This window comes from Chelon labrosus, assembly GCF_963514085.1.
Source record: "Chelon labrosus genome assembly, chromosome: 4".
Lineage (NCBI taxonomy): Eukaryota > Metazoa > Chordata > Actinopteri > Mugiliformes > Mugilidae > Chelon > Chelon labrosus.
Window position 1 is genome coordinate 8,810,964 of NC_140340.1, and position 17,458 is coordinate 8,828,421.

At 41.7% G+C, this 17,458-nt stretch overlaps 2 protein-coding genes across 2 annotated transcripts; one reads left to right on the forward strand and one right to left on the reverse strand.

Annotated features, from left to right (window-relative positions):
• Positions 1-2,869: 2,869 nt before the first annotated feature.
• Positions 2,870-11,998, reverse strand: LOC311487250 (RNA-binding protein 5-like). The gene is made up of 25 exons (XM_084543454.1): positions 11,928-11,998; positions 11,455-11,505; positions 11,218-11,374; positions 10,964-11,107; positions 10,680-10,749; positions 10,239-10,312; positions 9,468-9,551; positions 9,313-9,373; positions 9,124-9,189; positions 8,875-9,035; positions 8,684-8,781; positions 8,316-8,403; positions 7,590-7,658; positions 7,429-7,501; positions 7,236-7,339; positions 6,982-7,102; positions 6,766-6,857; positions 6,484-6,678; positions 6,240-6,389; positions 4,977-5,051; positions 4,703-4,882; positions 4,438-4,512; positions 4,248-4,348; positions 4,023-4,152; positions 2,870-3,825 (listed from the first exon to the last, which is right to left on the reverse strand). The coding sequence occupies exons 2-25, from the start codon at positions 11,469-11,471 to the stop codon at positions 3,700-3,702; spliced, it is 2,511 nt and encodes an 836-aa protein (XP_084399580.1). The 5' UTR covers positions 11,472-11,505; positions 11,928-11,998; the 3' UTR covers positions 2,870-3,699.
• A 1,554-nt stretch (positions 11,999-13,552) lies between these two features.
• On the forward strand, positions 13,553-17,440 carry emc3 (ER membrane protein complex subunit 3). The gene is made up of 9 exons (XM_084542265.1): positions 13,553-13,796; positions 14,176-14,342; positions 14,424-14,481; positions 14,642-14,735; positions 15,821-15,925; positions 16,050-16,131; positions 16,255-16,334; positions 16,482-16,564; positions 16,643-17,440. Exons 2-9 carry the CDS (start codon positions 14,188-14,190, stop codon positions 16,769-16,771), a joined length of 786 nt encoding a protein of 261 aa, XP_084398391.1. The 5' UTR covers positions 13,553-13,796; positions 14,176-14,187; the 3' UTR covers positions 16,772-17,440.
• Positions 17,441-17,458: the final 18 nt, after the last annotated feature.

Below are 17,458 nucleotides of genomic sequence, written 5' to 3' on the forward strand. Positions count from 1 at the left end.
GGTGTTAACGTTAGGCCAAGGTTAGGTTCAGTTTAAGGTTAGAGTGGGGCAGTTTTGTTGATATGTTATCCCGGAAACGAATGTATCTCAGCGTAATGTCCTCTGAGGCGTGCGTTTCCACATCTCTGCCAGCTCAAATTCATGTCGTCTTCCAGCCCAGATAAATCCCGGGTGCACCACTTCCCACTTCTATTGCAACAGAAATGCTAAAACACCTCAAATTTATATGATTTACCATTATTTTAAGATGCAGTTTATTCCCATTGCACGACAAGTACCTTACTGTCACGTTACTAACAGACTGACCGACTGCTGCGCCTAGACAACTGTTAATTAAATGAGGAATAACCGGCCTATTGTTCGTCTGTGGTTAATAGTTTGATCCTCAGTACATGGACCACATGCCAAAGTGTCCTCAAGCAAGGCACTGGACCACTTTTGTGAGAATATGACAACAGTTCTTAGCACTGCAGTCTGTTATGAAAGACAAGGCTGCACAGTGAGGAAAACACCATTATTTGGGTCATCCAAAGCAGGGCAGTAATACATGCCAAAAACAAAGATGCGAGGTCTGTGAAACCACCAACTAACAAGTCTGCATCTTCAGTATCCACATCTGATTTCAGACGAACATGTGCATTGCACATCTGTGAATATTCTACAGTTCTCTAGAACATTTAGGCCTTGCATAAGAGGACAGGCCACCCACATCCTCCACACATTTGGAACATGAGGTACATATGCCGGCTTCATCCTCTCTTCAATTTCATTAAGGAACAAACGTGGCCACTGACTGTGTTATGCAAAACGGCTTAGTCAACTGACACAGATTCTGGTAAGCTGAGCCAGAGCCATGCTGGAAATTGAGTAGGCATTCACAAGTGTCCCCGCGAGACAGTGAGCACAGTTCATTCTGTGCTGCAGCGTTAATCAACGGGGCCATCAAAGTTGTCATTCCGCTACTACTGGGTTAGTTAATCGGCACTGTTTTGCTGTCACACAAAAGGAGACCTGGGTAAGATCTGGCGTCCTTCCCTTTCTACCACACACGGCGTGACACATGGACTCCTGATTGCGGCGGCAGTGGCGTCGAGCGTGTGGGTGGGGATTTCTTCTTGTCGTTTCAACTGCACCTCCGTTTCCATCGCTGTGACTGTGTTATGACATAACATCAACATCATCATGAGGGAGCTTAATCCCCGGCTCTGCACCGTAACCCGTGCCCAGCAGTGGGTTGAGGGCAACATGTCACTGTGATAGACAGTGAACCAGGCAGCTGGTGTAAACACATACACCATGACAATCAAAAACAGAGAAGCAATTATCTATTAAACAGTGGTCAGCTGATCATCATAAAAGCATTTTTTGTATTTGATACAAGCGAAGGTAGAACGGAAAGATTTGGAAAGAAAAAAATAAACCACATTTTCAAATGTGTATAATTCTATTGGATTTGGGGATTTGTGGTTTTATTACATTTAATGACTGGTTGAAGAATTTCCTTCTAAAACTGACACTGCCCTCTAGTGCTGGGAATGAATGTTTGTATTTTTTTCACACTCCAAACATGCAAATAAAAAAGGCCATCAGCATTTAAAAAAGTGCATAAATGATCTGGATGACAGCCACAAAAAAGCAGCTAAATTATTTTCTGCACTTAAAAATCCATTTGAGCAATCATTATTAAAAGGCAAATACAAAGAACAAGCAGAGGGCTATTTCAGTAAGGAAAGATAATTTGAAATAAAAAGGAGCACAGTTCAATGAAGTAAGAAGCGCTTGAGAGAATAAATGTGACCTCAAAAAAGTGGAAGGTGGTGGCGGAAACTTCAGATGAGACCTAAAGGAAAACCAGGATGAAGTGGAGACGGGGGTGGGGGGTGAGAACACGGACACACAGATAACTGGACGTCGAGCGGTGATGTTCAAGTTTAGAATAAGAGCAGGAGAAACGTCCCAAATCGACAGTTTAAAGAACAGAGACAGAACGAGTGAGCAAGATCTTCCTCGTTGAAAAGTGAAGCTTCTGCCTCCTTCTGGCTTGTGTTCTGTTTTTCTTTCAGGGAATTTTTAAAGATGTGGACGGAGTAAGACAATTAAAGAATCAAAAGAATATTTGAGTCACCTGTAAAGGGGAACTACTGTTTTTTTACAACCTGGACCTTATTTCTGGCATAAAGTACGGTCGTTTACTCACCCATATAACTTTTGTGCAATTCGTATTCCTTCAGGAGATATTTAGATCTGCGTATATCCATGTAGTGGGAGTGACTGGGGCACCGAAACGCAGCCTCTAAATAACGCCTCTGACGTCTCTGACCGCCGCACGCACCTGCAAAGGTCGGTTGTTTACCTGTAGTTTGCTACTGCTAGTTTTTTGCAACATGGCTGAATATTTTTACAACTCTGAGGTTGTGGACGAACCATAGCAGTAGCAAATTACAGGTAAACAAGCCGACCGTCACGGGTGTGCACTGCGCTCAGAGATGACATCATCCAGGTCACAAGACATCATCCGGAGTCTGTAGGTCAATCTACAGACCCCGGATGATGATGACAGGTAACTTCGGACTCAACAGGGAATAGCACTAGCGTACGATAACAAAATATTGGTGAAATGAACGAGTTTTGTGGCAGATAATGCGTTATTTAGAGGCTGCGTTTCGGTGCCCCAGTCACTCCCACTACATAGATATATGCTGATCTAATTATCTCCGGAAGGAATACAAATTACACAAAAGTTATATGGGTGAGTAAACGACTGTATTTTATGCCAGAAATAAGGTCCGGGTTGTAAAAAAACAGTAGTTCCCCTTTAAAACACTGACATTCTACCCCGGAAAAACAGGACATGAAGTAATAATAGAGATTCAGCTGTGATTTTAATGCAACGTCTCACCAGGTAAACAAGTATCTGTATAATAAGCATACAGTATAAGGTTATATTTATACACACAGTTATCCCCTCAGACAGTAAGGACTGCAGATATAATGGACGAAACAAGCACTCACATAAAGCAGTTCCAGGCTCGGCAAGTCACTACATTTATCTTTTACGTACTGTGACAGCTATGTAAGGGCCTGAAACTGGAGACTGTTACGTAAAATCGCGGCTACGCATGGATGTACAAGACTCATTTGACAGCCGATGCCCAGGCTGTGCAGTCGGAGGTACAGGGCGTCAAAAAATAGCATATAAGCTCAAATCAACTCTTTGTATCCCAAGTCAAGACTAGACCGGAAGATCTGAGCTGTGAAATCAGTGAAAGCATAAAGCCCTGGAGGGACAACCAGACACCTTCAAGTAAAGACTAAGTATACATTTTCTGACCACTTGGCCCTTTAAATAAATATCGATTCTGGCTGCTTTGCATTTAAATTATTCTGAATAACAGTCCTTGGAAAAAAAAAAAAGAAGAAAACCTTGTGTCGGTGAGCACAAAAGGAAAGTTTAATCACCACATTGACTCAACAGGACTCAACGGGACAACATAGGTTTATGTGCCAACGCTATACAAAATGTACATGTTCATTACACTGAACACTCAAAACATATTTTGGCTGAGAAAATATCTAAGTATATGTATTTAAAAAAATCTATTTATTTACACTGACGGTATAGAAACCATTTGTACAAAGGGCTTGGCCACAAAACCAAGTTTTCACAGTTCACAGCGAGATTACCTTCCTCTCTGCAGTTCACTCTATCTCAGTGAAACGTGCAAACATGGCCTTACGGACAGCATCCTTGTAGGTGTCCGACGCAGAGAGTTCATACGAGCTTCCTTTAATTCCCAAGCCAGTGCCTTTGGTCCTTAATGAAGCCTGTGTGTGGAGAGGACGGTTATTAGAGGAGACAGACCGGAAGCAGGTGCCCCTCAGGTACCAGCGCTAATTGCTTTGCAACTAAAGAAAAGGAACACATGTTCAATGTGGATTCCATCTGTTAAAAGGAAGCAGGGGGGATTGGCGTTTATTTTTTTTTTAGAAGAAGAAGCTGCGAATTGTTTTTGATTTCTCACCGAGATGGGAGCAGTGATGCCTTGTTGGTGGCGCCCCAGACCTTTCCCCTCCTGCCAGCCCATCGCTTGCAGCATTTTGTTCCCAATATTGTCACTCGTTAGGCCGTCTTTGGTGGGCTGTTCGTAGTTTCTATTGATGATGAACGACAGGAATCGTCAAAAACATCGACTTTTAAAAGGATAAATTAACAACATTCATCAGCTCAAAGTGTAAACTACACTTACACTGTCTGAGCTGGTGGTTGGTAGAATTTCTTCTTCGGTGCAGGAGGTTCAGGGACACCATACTTCTCCCGTCTTTCTGCAGCTCTGTCTCTGTATTTCAGCTGTTAAAATGACAACAAAACTTATAAATACATGTTCAAACTGGAGAATCAATGATTTAGAAAAAAGTTTATAAACTTGAGACTAATACCTCAGTCTCCTTTCTCTCCAGCTCCTCCAGCTCAGCCTCTGAAAGCCTCGACCTTCTCTGAATTTCCAGGTTTTGCTACAAACAATAGATTTAAAACAGTCAAATCAGAACAAAAACAAACAACATAATCACATATAAATGTAAGGTTTTCCATAATAAATGTTACCTCCAGTTTGAAAGGAAGCTTTGTGCACTGAACAGATGGCAAAGCCCACAATGTTCACAGCTACTTGCACATTAAACACCTGCTGTTGGCCATCCTCACCTTGTGGAGGTCAGAGAGCTGCTGGTGACGCAGCAGAGCCTCTTTGGTGGGGAACTGTCGTCGACAAAGCATGCAAACCATCCTCTTCCAGTCTGTTATTTTTCCCTCCTCGTCCGCTGCTCTGTATGAGCCACCCTCCTCTGGGTCGCTGTCCCCATTGTAAGCAGCAACCAAATCACTCTGTGATATAAAAACAGACGAATGAAGCGCGTCGCTGGATTTGTTTTGTTTATTAACAGTGGACTATGGAAACACTGGCACAGGGACAACAAACCTTAGTCGATATCTCCGGCTCTGTGGCCTTAAACTGTTCAGTCATAAGGGATGGCATGTCAAAACCTCCAATGTGCTGAAAGGCAACGAATGTAGTCAATAAATAACTATCTAACACAACACAACACAACAAGGCCAGTCTCTAAACTCATGTTAATTATAAATAAAAACCTAATATCGTTTCAGAGGCTAGAAATGGTGTCTGGTAATGATAATTTTTGAGCCTGAAAAGTAGAAATTAACGTAGGCAGATGGAAATATGGTTTCCTTTGGATACAGACACCGATCAGGCATAACATTATGACCTTCCTAATATTGTGTAGGTCTCCCTCGTCTCATCAGAGAATGGACATGGGCCTTCTGAGGGTGTCCTGTGGTGTCTGCCAACAGAATATTGTTAGTGGGGGCCTTTGAGGGGAGGGGTCTCTGTGGATCATCCCACAGACACTTGATCAGTTTGGGATCTAGTAAATTTGGAGGCCAGGTCCTTGTGCTGTTCTTCATGTTTTGTTTAGTTGTTCCTAAAGTGTTTTTGTGTGTGTGTCTGTGTCAGGCTGCATCCTGCTGAGGATGGCTGCTGCCATCAAGGAGTGGCATTGCTATGGGGTGGGGGTGCCTGGTCTGGTCTAGGTGGGTGCTACATGTCTAAGTAACATCCACATGCATGAATGCCAGGTCCGAAGGTTTCCCGGCAGAACACTGAATTGTCACAAGATGATTAATGTTATTTACTTCTCCTGTCAGTGGTTTTAATGATGTGGCTGATCTGTGCATAATACAAATACTAGCGTTGATAGCATATTCAGATTCTGCACTTGTGAACTTGTACCGAAATAATCAGGGAATACAATAAGTAACCAACATTAGGTGTGGTAATGTACTACCCAGACGGTTTGGTTTGCCATACAGTCATAAACCCAGAGCAAAGCATCTCTTGAGAGAATTTGTGTCAGAACATGAGCTCTTCACTGATGAGTCAGCCGACACTTCTGGAAAAGGAGCGGCCTGTTCTGGCTCGGTGTGAGAAGTTAACCAGAAAAGTGAGATCTTGTGATCGAAAGAAACAGATAAAGGAGCAGTGAAGAAACAGCTCAGATGCAGCTCTCATCAGATGTACAAGAAAATATTCCACTATACTGAACTGTAACTGTACTTGACCTCAGGGAAAGTGTGTTTAAGTAGATGTGTGCACATATTGTTATTAATAAATACTCATGTTGATACTAGGTACTGGCAAGTGCCCAAAAGAATACTATTACTCTACCTTCTTCTCGAACAGAGTGAAACCTGCATCAGCAGCTGCAGACTCTTTCCTTTCTTCCTCCTTAGAAGGCCCTAAGCCTTGGAAGGTGCTCTTAAAACTTTCTTTTTGCTTATTTAAGCTTTTTGCCCAACGTTCCATGTCCTTCGCAATCTGCAATTTAATATAAATAAAAATATATATTTAAAAGCCAATGAAAAATATATTAATTAAAAAAAAAAGAAGAATTCTTAAAAAGAGCATTTACCTGCTGTGCAGATTTGTTTTTGGGCTTTTCTTTTTTCTCTTTGGGCTCTTTGCCGCCTGTGGTTGAGGAGCCAGCTGTGGCGTTGGACGTAGCCGCTTGTGCCGTGCTCGTGTCGACTTCAGCCGGAGCAGGGATGTATGTCTGCTTCTCACTGTCCCAGTAGAAGTACTGCTGAGTCTCAGAGTTATAGTAGTACTGTAGAAGAAAAGCAAAACTACGTAAACTATCAGTTCAGCAGAAACAGTATGTTTTGTGCATCCAGTCAGACTGCATCATACGTACTTGGCTGTTGGGATCGTAGTACAGGCCTGTCTGTGGATCGTAATAGTAACCTGAAGACTCATCGTAGTGGTATGTGGAGATATCAGGGACAGCTGCAAATACAAAAAGGAGGCAAACATAAAACAACAAGAAAAAATACTTTTTGATCTGAATACAGTTCATTCAGATGCAGTCATTCCTACACAGAAGAGCCACTCTGCAGTTAACTAGTCTCACCTGTTGTGGTAGCAGTCGTGGCAGCAGAGACCGTTGTTTCGACAGTGGAAGGTGATGGTGCAACCGACGATGTGGTACAAACACTAGCAACCTGTTGTGCTGCAACAAGCGGCCTCACTAGCTGATGTGATGTGTGAAAGTGAGCAGAAAAAGAATCACGATTAATATTTGCATTCACTGCAAAATACCAGAGGGATAAATAACAGATCACGCGCAGACGGCACTGCGTAGATGCCGCGTTTATACACCTATACCTGTATGGCAGGCTGGCTGATGATGAGAGGCTGGTAAACGTGAGCCGCCTGGGACAGGACCAGACCAGCAGCCGCAGGGATCAAAGTCTTTATTCCTGGAGCGGCTGTTGACAGTAATAATAAAAGTTAGCAATCTCAGCCTCGGCATGAAAAGCTCCTAAAATATCTGTGAGCGATTGACACCTCTTAGTACCTCCAAGTAGTCCGTCGCCAACAACTGAAGGCACGCCTGCTGGCTGCTGCGGCCATACTTGATAATTCTGCACCTAAGACAGAGGAAGTGGTTGACATTACATCAGTCACCGGTCTCTCTTGTTAAAGCCATTGCCACGATAAAGCGGGTCGTAAACTGACCTGCGTCTGTTGTGCATAGGCCTCTGGAAGAGCGATGTAATCAGAAGTGGCACCTGAGCTTTGCTGTAACTGTAAGGATGAAAGCAGGTTTGTGACAAAGTCAGTAACACAGTACTCCAGTTAAGCCATGCCGTTTGTCAAGTCAGTTTAAAAAAATTTACACTCTAAGCTCCACTAAGTAATCACTGCTTCAGTGGAATTAAATGACTCTCTAATATCAACATTCCCACTTGGATGAACTTTATGTATTTTGTTGCTTTAAAATCCTCTTGTAATTTGTTAAATTCAGGTCCCTATGGCCCCCTATATAAAACTGTGGATAGCCTAGCAAGCAAATGGACTGCATACTGCTTGTATAGCATGACGTGGAGGGAAGCCAAAGTAAATGAATGGAAAAGAAAAAACTGACTGGGATTTTTCACCAAGAGCTGCTGAGCGAGGGAGGAAATACTGGACATGAGATAAAGAAAAGGCCTCCAAAGGGATACTCGTGTTGCTCAGATACGCCTATGTTGGCAGGAGACGCTGATACTCGACCACACTGACTAGTTCATTAAAACAATGTGCTGGAAAAAAGCTGGAAAGATGTAATACATTATATGGCAGAAGCAAGTGCATTTATTTTGTCCAAAGCACTATAGATAAATGTTAGATATGTTAGGCATTCAACCTTCTTAACCTTCATTCAACCTTCTTAAATAAAAAACTGATGTAAAATCCCGATACCTGGCTGGATGACCACTGAGCAGCAGCTATGGCCGTGCTGGCAACAGACAGGGCATTTGCTCTGATCCCATCAGGCTGCGCAGAGTCTCTGCAAAGGACAGTGATTATTTATGCTGAGTCTTAATGTTGAAGCCCTTACTGGATCAAAATTATTCCCCTATTTGCACAACTATGTTTGTTTCTGACCCTCTGCCCCTCTGTGCAGGACAGCCTCCAGGAGAACATAACGGTCTAAATTTTAGGACAACTGAACTAGCTGCAGAACTTGTATGTGTAGCACATCATACTGTGAAGATCCAAAAAAACCTGCATGCAATATATGGTATTCACAGGAAGCTGACTCAAACAGAGTGTGTGTGATGACTCACTTCCTAGCACTCTTGGCATAGTCCACACCGATAGTTTTTCCATCCAGTTTTAGAGGAGGCTGAAGGCCCTGGAGAATGGTGAGCAGCTGAGAAGCCTCCTATACGAACAAAAATAAATAAAGACACTTTATGATATGGGTGTACAACCCAAACAGAAACACACCGAGGACATCAGCGAACATTAAACATACCAAGGGGGATGAGAGCTGGACAAAGGCAAAGCCTCTGTTCTGTCCTGTTTGTTTGTCTTTAATGAGGCGGATGTTACTGGCGGACAGGTTGGCGTACGGCGCCAGTAAGTTCAAAATTCCATCGACAGTTGACAGTGGGGCGATGTTCCTCAAAATTATTGCTGTGAAAAAAATAAAGAGCTGTTGTTAATAAATAGAGAACGTGTGTGTATAAGGAGAACGTAATAGTTTAGTATGTGGCGTACTTACTGTCTCCACAGTATTCTCCTGGCTGTTGAGACTCAACATTTGAACCGTTTACTCCAGGAGAGTCTCCTAAACTCAGCAATGACAGGGAGAGGCACATAAATGAACAGCTGGCACAAGCCAGTAACACGGTGTAGGAGATGCAGACTCTAACAGAGAACAAACTAAGCTACACTTTCGCCAACAACTCACCTACTTTTGCTGCTCCACACCTGAAACACTTCAGTCTCTTCCGAAAATTGTACAGACCACACTGAAACAACCAGTAACGGTGTTATTTTTGTTATATATATATAAAAAATAAAAAAAAGAGACCAATTGGAATCACAGTTGGAAACATCACTCACAGCATTGCACAGCCAATTTTCAAACTTCTGTTTCCTGTTGCTGTAGTGCACGGCAATGCTTTTCCCCTGGATCACCAACTTGTTCTGTGGAGTCAAAAGCCACCAGTTATATCAAAATTCGACGCGTTGCAGCCAAAGAAGCAGGTCAGGTCCTGCCACTACCCCACCCAATCAGTGAGAGCAGCCGGAACGGGAAAGAGTGGCTAGATTTACACTCGCTGCTCAGGTGGAGCGTCTCGGGGAGTAAAAGGGAACAGAGGCAGGAAGAGAAGTTCAGAGAGAGAACTGCGGTTCTGGGTACGAGGGAAACTGCGTCTAAGTGTTTGGGACCGGAGTGCTGCCAGCTCATCCCCGTCTCACTCCAATCTTCGGATGTTAAATGGAGGTGAGAAACTATCCATGTGACTGAGCTGGAGCAGGATGTGCTATGAAACCCACGGGGCAGTCAGAAATAAACTAAAGAACTTGGGCCACTGTGAACAGGACGTATACTCTTCATAAGAAGAGACAAAATGCTTATTTAGCTTCTATATTTTCTACAGTGTCATAACAGTAAACTAAGCAGTTAAAAGACTGAGATTTTGTGGCTGAAAACTCTGCTCATGCTCGTGCTGCTATAGCAATAACCAACCAAGCTTTGTATGACTAAGATTCTCTGAGTAAATAGAAAAACAATTTCAGCTTTGTAAGTTAGTGTCTTTATCGTGGTATTAGCTAATTCGGGCTCTAATCTCCAAGAGTAGTTCTAGACTTGGTGATTGTTGAGGCAACCTGATTGGTCTCCATCCACCGGGTAGAATCTTGCAAGTGATAAAACTCCACGAAGGCGAAACCTCGGCTTACACCTAGAGACAGCATTCAAATATAGACGGGAGGCGTGTTAGTTAGAATGCTTTTGGGGGCAACATTCAAACTTACAATGGGCTTGTACAGTCCAACTCAAAAGTAAAACGGAGGCGGGCAGGGTGAGAGGGGTGGTGGTGGAATTAGTTTACCATAGCTTTTTCACTTCTGTCCAAAAGTGGTGGATATAGAACATACAGTTACATCCTTACCTGACCGCATCATCAAACCAGACTGTCTACGCGACACAAAATAACCTCTGACAGTTTTTTTTTTTTTTTCAGGCATAGAAATAAAGGAGTTATAGTGGGTTGTAAAACAAGAGCATGGAAGTGAAAGAGAGTCACTCCTGTGAACAGCATCCCTCACCTGTCCTTTTCTTCATCAAACGTATGTCTACAGGCTGCGGCCCCTGCAGCTGCTCGAGAGCTGTGCGAATCTGGAAAATGGAGGCAGACAATGAAATTCATCTCAACACATCTGCTGTTCATTGGCTGGTCATTAACTAAGCTGCCTCTACCTTACTGATATTAGTTGAATTCCGATAACAAACTGAATTTCCCAAACTCTACATATTCCGTGAATAGACACTCCTGTAAATTGAAAACAAAAGTGGCTGCATGAATGAGGTAGAATGAAAATTGTGATCTTACATCATCCTCCGTGACATGAACAGAGAGACCCCTGAGCATAATAGTCTTGCTCTCCTCCTCCTGCTCCATTTTGTAGTCCTGCTCTGGATAATCACCCTCATATTCCTCATCAGATCTGTCACTGTTGCGTCGCTTACGGCCCCTCTGTTGCAGACAAGACGTGATGATTGAATAAAGAGCCACAGTGTATGGCAGGGTATTCTTCTGCCGGAGCAGTACAAGTAACACGAGCTTGCGCAGTAACTCCTACTTGCCTCTGGGCTGCGCTCATCGAAGCGCTCTCTGTGTCTGTCGTCGTCCCAACGTCGATCACAGTCCCTCTCCACATCTCTGCCTCGTCTTTCGCACCATTCTAGATCGTCTCTCCTCCCGTCCGAGCCATATCTTCCGCTGCGTTCGCCCCGACTTGGCCTGAAGGAGAATCCAAACACTGCCAGTGACATAAACATAGTAAGGAAATGTTTAAAATAATCACATTATATGCATCTTACCTTTCATCAGTCCCCATGGTTTAGTGTAGGACACAAGTTTGGGAATAAACTCTGTGGAAGCATAAAAAAGGTAAAGCAGTTGAATTTGCAGGTCAGCAATAAAACACAACCTCCAAACCTTAAGATGATTTGTTGTTTTACTACACATATTTACCATTTTTAAAGGTAAACTATGTACATCACGGATTTAACTTAAAGAAAGACAGTGAGTAAGAAATATACAATATACAATTCAGACTTTAGCAACAACCTATCTGTTCTACCAACTGTCTCGGTGCAGATGCAAAATCATGACACAGTCTGCTTAATTAAACAAGACGGCCTTCGCATACAGTTAGCAAGAAGGTCACTTTAGCTAGCTGTTCGTTTTCTGAAAACGGTTGATAAGTGGAAATAAACTAGGCATTCGTTGCATAAATTAGCACACGTTAACATAAGGTAGACGTAAAATCTTGTTCGAGAGAGTTGCATACCGTTTTGATGGCACAGCTGTGTGTTTGTAATGACGGCCTGATAAACTGTGGCTTCCCTTTTTTACGCGCACTTCCGGTCTGTATGTGCGTGAGTCTTCTTCTTCTTCTTTTTATAAGCCACGTTAGCAAACAGGACACGTGGACGTCACCGCCACCTACTGGTCGCATTGGCGAACAACGTATTAAATAATAATTATAATTGATAAACGTTGAGTTTATTCGTGTCTCCTTTCATTTATCATTCTTCGAACTATGTGGTAAAGAATAAAACGTTTGAAAAAAGTTAAACTTCTTTTTTTAGATTATCAGCTAAAATGTTAATTGTTCACCTATTGACTGTACTATATGTAATAAGGTCGTAGTGTTGTTGACCTTGTGTGTATGATTGTCAGGGTCAAGAGGTGTTTACATCTGTATTGCCAGTTCTTAGTCCTCCAGCTATAACATTACATTGACTTGCCAGTTTATTAGGCACACATGCGAAAGTGAATGCATTCTAATTTAACAGTCTTGCACAAAATCTTATGGTTTAAATAACTGAGAGAGCTGTCGATTCAACTGTAATTTCACTTTGGAGGCAGTGGTTTGTAGCACTACTGAATTGTGTTGTGTTGTCCCAACATATGTTTGTATTATTTTGACAGCCCCATTTAGGGCCAAGCCAAATAACAGAAACACTTTAGTGTTTAAGTCAACATTTTAACAGCAGCACAAGCTACGTCCTCCAAAATTAACATACAGTTGTATTATCACATTTCTTCAAACTGAATATTTAAAAAGCTATGAAGCAGGATTAAGTGCGGTATTGTGTTATGTTAGAATGCATTCTTTTACAGTAGTGTACCCAGTATGTCCACTGTCAATTTATGTAGAATTAAAAAATAAACCAAACTTTATAGCCTCCATGAAGCTAAGGTTCACTGCAGGTTTATTGCATTAGAATGAACTTAGAATTAAAGTGTACCCAATGAATTGGCAGGTGCATGTTTGTGTTATTCACTCCTCTTGCAGTCTTTTACTTCCATGGAGCAGAACACTGAAGCACTAACAGACTGACTGAGGAATGGCTTCAATGCAAGAGCCATAATCATAATAATGTGCAATAATTCATACAGTAATTCTCATAACGTGCAATAGATAGATAGATAGATAGATAGATAGATAGATAGATAGATAAATAGACAACTTTACTTTGGGAGGTTCCCGCTGGGAAATTGACATCTCCATCGCATACAGCACTGTCAGACATACATGTAGGAAACAGTACAATAAGCCCAAATACCAATACATCTGTGCAATAATTTAATATGCGCAACTTGTAATAACTTCATATGTGCAAATGTGCAATAATTTCTCACAAACAAGTGCAGTCATTTCATGTGGTGTGCAATAACAGTGACTTCTTATTATGTGTGAACGCGGTCGTTATGTCATGGTAGTGTTTGTAGTTTTGTACATATTTTTTATTCTATTTTTTTTTTTTTTTTTTTTTTACATTTCCTTACTTTTTTATTATTTTTTTTATTCCAATACTTCTACTGCACCTAAGGGGGGTACTCAAGTCACCTTAATTTCGTTGTACCTGTACACTTCCTCCATCACCGCTGGGTGGCGCTGTAGTCTCAGTGCGTGAGGTGCAGATAAGTAGCAGAAGCAGAAATCAGCTCTCATCCCTGAAGCTCACGCGCAGCGCTATGGCCGCGGCAGTGGATGCGAAACCGTTAAAGATCGTTTAAGTTGTTTTTCTACCTCAGACATTGCTTTAGTTGTGTCTTTCGCATCTGAGGGACGCACTGTGAGTGGTGGTGGCCGCTGCACTGAGACGACTCACCCGCTCTCGACTACTGTGACCGGGACTCCTGGAAGAAGGTAGCCAGCTAGCTAACGTTAACATTAGCGCACCGCTAGCGTCAGCTTTGTTCATTTTGTTTCGTTTTCGTGCACAGCTGGTGGTGATTTCAACACATAGGTTATAAAACGTGAAACTTACATGTTGCTGTTTTGTGTTAGTTTGTTAGCTTGATATGTATTATTAACATTACGTGAACGACGCTAGTAGCTAGCTAGCGAGAATGACAGCCCATCCCTCTGCAGTCGTAGCGTTGACATAACGCCTCTCTGTGGTTGACTCGCATGTTACAACACGTATAACATCAGTTGAATGAAAGCTACACTGTGTTAAACTTACACTTTGTCTCCTGAAAACACGTGTCTTACGGTCACTTTGCTGTGTCTTTAACTCAATAAGCTAACCGACAGAATGGCCGAGCCGGAGCTTCTGCTGGACTCCAATATTCGCCTCTGGGTGGTGTTGCCCATTGTCTTCATCACCTTTCTGGTTGGGGTGATAAGGCATTATGTGTCCATTCTTCTTCAGAGTGACAAGAAGTTGACCTTAGAGCAAGTGTCTGACAGGTATGTGAGTGAAAACTGGATCATATTATCAAGTTATCTTTGCAATTCAAACAAATAATTACTGGTTTTCTCCGCATTCAGTCAGGTTCTTATACGGAGCAGAATTCTCAGAGAAAATGGAAAATACATTCCCAAACAGGTATGCAGTGTTTATTTATAATGTTGCATACAAATAATTAATTACAAGATGAGATGTCCCCTTCACAGTTTCAAATGCACACCTGGCAGAAGCTATTGTTTTTATATTTAATGTCTAAAACAAGTAGGGAAGTGTTACTAAAGGTCTCTCTGTGTTTTAGTCCTTTTTGATGAGGAAGTTCTACTTCAACAATCAAGAAGATGGATTCTTTAAGAAGACCAAAAGGAAGGTGGTTCCTCCCTCCCCGATGACAGGTAAGGACGTGATCATAGCATCGTCCATGGTGTGATCCACCCTACTTAAAGAAGCTGATATAAAATCAAAATGTAAGCAAAAACTTATTTAAATGATCTAGTTTATCGTATGTTTAGGATGCTTCCGTTTGACCAACTCATAACAGAGCAGAATAGTTTCACTGCATTCAATTAGAAGTATGTATCTCTTCTTCTCATATATCACAATGTCAAAAGTAATGTCCACAATAGCTAAGGGTACTTTTAAACCGGTCTGTGTGGATAAGAAACCGTGGACGCTCAAAGGACCAGTGCTCCGAGGTATTTGCTGATTCAACAGTGCCGCTGTTGCCTGATAGTTTAGTATGTCGTTGTTATTCCATAACACAAATCTTTTTTCTTTTTTTATTGGCAACAGCTGCTTGATAGTTATTTTTGGCCAAGAATGAGTCCAATTAAAAAATGTGATGCCAGTGGTATATTTAAGCCCACATTTGGTACAATCAAAGAATTTGTGTGTTAACGTCTGATTGCAAAGTAATTTCATATACTTAACAATTAATAAAATATATCATATTCAAGCAAGCTTTAGCTAACATGTCTATGGTTAGCCTAGCTATGTAGCCATGCTACTTTTACAACTATTTGGTGAGATGCCTCCAGCTCTCATTTGAAGTTGAGACCAGCTGTAGTGGAGTAAGCATGTTATATTGATATTGATGTAAAATTACTTTACAGTCAGATGTTTCCAAAGCAGCAGAAAGAGAGATTTCATTTACTTGCTCCCCAGTGTCAGAAATAAAATTAAGTACCTACCATATTTGATCCAGTAAGTGCTGGAGGTCAAACGTGCCAAGTGTGTGACTGAGGATGGGAAAAAAAGCCTATTTTACTACGACTCTTGGTCTTTGAATGACCTGCAGGCTAGACTCAATCTTGTCTCTCTATCTGATCAGATTTAAACAACAGTTAACTAAATAGTTATAAAAGCAGCAGCTCCCACAGGCGTGCACAAAACTGTTCATGAACATACCTCTATTGGCTTTATTCCAACTAACTGTTGGGTGTTTTGTCGCTCATTTGCTGCTCATCATTTGTCTTCACAGATCCCAGCATGCTGACAGACATGATGAAAGGCAATGTCACCAACGTGCTGCCCATGATCCTCATCGGTGGCTGGATCAACTGGACGTTTTCTGGATTTGTAACAAGTAATGATCCCACTCACTCATGGATGTTGCGGCTTGTGGTGCATAATGTGGCAAACACAAAAAAAACCAATCAAATTTACATGGACGTTTTACATTAACTTGTATTTGTGCTCTTGTTTCGCAGCTAAGGTTCCCTTCCCTCTCACACTGCGCTTCAAGCCCATGCTGCAGCAAGGAATAGAGCTGCTCTCTTTGGATGCTTCTTGGTAAAACTGATAAAACAAAATCTGTAGCTTTATGCTGTATTAGTCATTATGTATCATCTTAAAGTATGACTATGTATGACCTTCTTGTAATTTGTTCTGTTTGTGTGTGCGTTCGTCATCTAGGGTGAGCTCGGCATCATGGTATTTCCTGAACGTGTTTGGACTTCGAAGCATGTACTCGTTAATTTTAGGTCAAGACAATGGTAAGTCTTGGTCATTTCAAGCTTTTAACTGTTTTGGTTGTTCTGCTGTTCTGAGCTGTAACTCAAATGTAAACGGCTAAAATAACAAGAATTCTCTCAGTGTCCAAACATATATGGAACTAACTGTATGTGATGCAACCCCCACAGGTGCAGATCAGTCGAGGATCATGCAGGAGCAGATGAGCGGCGCCGCCATGGCCATGCCTGCAGACACAAATAAAGCCTTTAAGGTATGTGCTGTAGTGATTAGCTATTGAGACTGGCCTTTGTTAGCCTTTTTTTTTTTTAATGTGTCCTTGTTTTTTCAGGCCGAGTGGGAAGCGCTGGAGCTGACTGACCATCAGTGGGCACTGGAGAGTGTAGAGGAGGATCTGATGAGCAGGGAGCTGGACTTTGACGGCATGTTTAGCAAGGAGCTGCCAAGCGGTATCTTCTGATGACCTCGTCACGTCTACTGGGAGTCTTCGATTTCAAATTGGATCACTGCAGGGATTTGTTTTTGTTTTATATCACAGAAATGGGACAAATCCCTTCATGTTATGCAAAGTGAACATCATTTGCGGTCGTTGTCTTTTCACATGTATTTACCTTTCCATTCCTGTTCATGACTATTTTTGAAATGGTTTTTAATACACTAGTTTTGCAGATGCGTCATGCATCTTAGAAAGCGTTGTTATTTCATGTATGAGACCAGAAAATATTTGGGAGACAGAAACTAAGTGACTTTTTGCTCATTAAAATGCATTATTCTTGGCTTGCAACTTATTCCATCATAAAAATGCCATTAGGTAATGGACTCTAATTATTTCTTATGTCATGCACAGCTAGACCAGCTGTCTCCATTTTAACATGTTTAAACCCTTGGACAAGCATGTTACATGTCTGAATACTGTTTATTTAATAAAGCATTAACACTCTTTAATCACTCCTATGTTAGATTATAGATGGATCCCGGTAGAAACAGTACCGGTTAGTTTTTGACTGAGAACAGATGAAACTTTGTGTTTTTGGAGTATGTAGACAGTTTATTTTGTATTGTAACCCCCTGTTTTGTACAGTATAATGTCTGTTTTGATTAAAATATAGTTTTTATTTGTTACAGTTTACACCAACATGTTTTATTT

Coding starts and splice junctions, on each gene's coding strand:
- LOC311487250 (XM_084543454.1), bottom strand. Junction 7,340..7,428: donor TGGCGACGGACTACTTGGAG/GTACTAAGAGGT, acceptor TACTGTCAACAG/CCGCTCCAGGAATAAAGACT. Junction 4,513..4,702: donor AGCTCTCTGACCTCCACAAG/GTGAGGATGGCC, acceptor TATTGTTTGTAG/CAAAACCTGGAAATTCAGAG.
- emc3 (XM_084542265.1), top strand. CDS start 14,188: ATGGCCGAGCCGGAGCTTCTGCTGGACTCCAATATTCGCCTCTGGGTG. Junction 14,343..14,423: donor TTAGAGCAAGTGTCTGACAG/GTATGTGAGTGA, acceptor CTCCGCATTCAG/TCAGGTTCTTATACGGAGCA. Junction 16,132..16,254: donor CTCTCTTTGGATGCTTCTTG/GTAAAACTGATA, acceptor TTCGTCATCTAG/GGTGAGCTCGGCATCATGGT.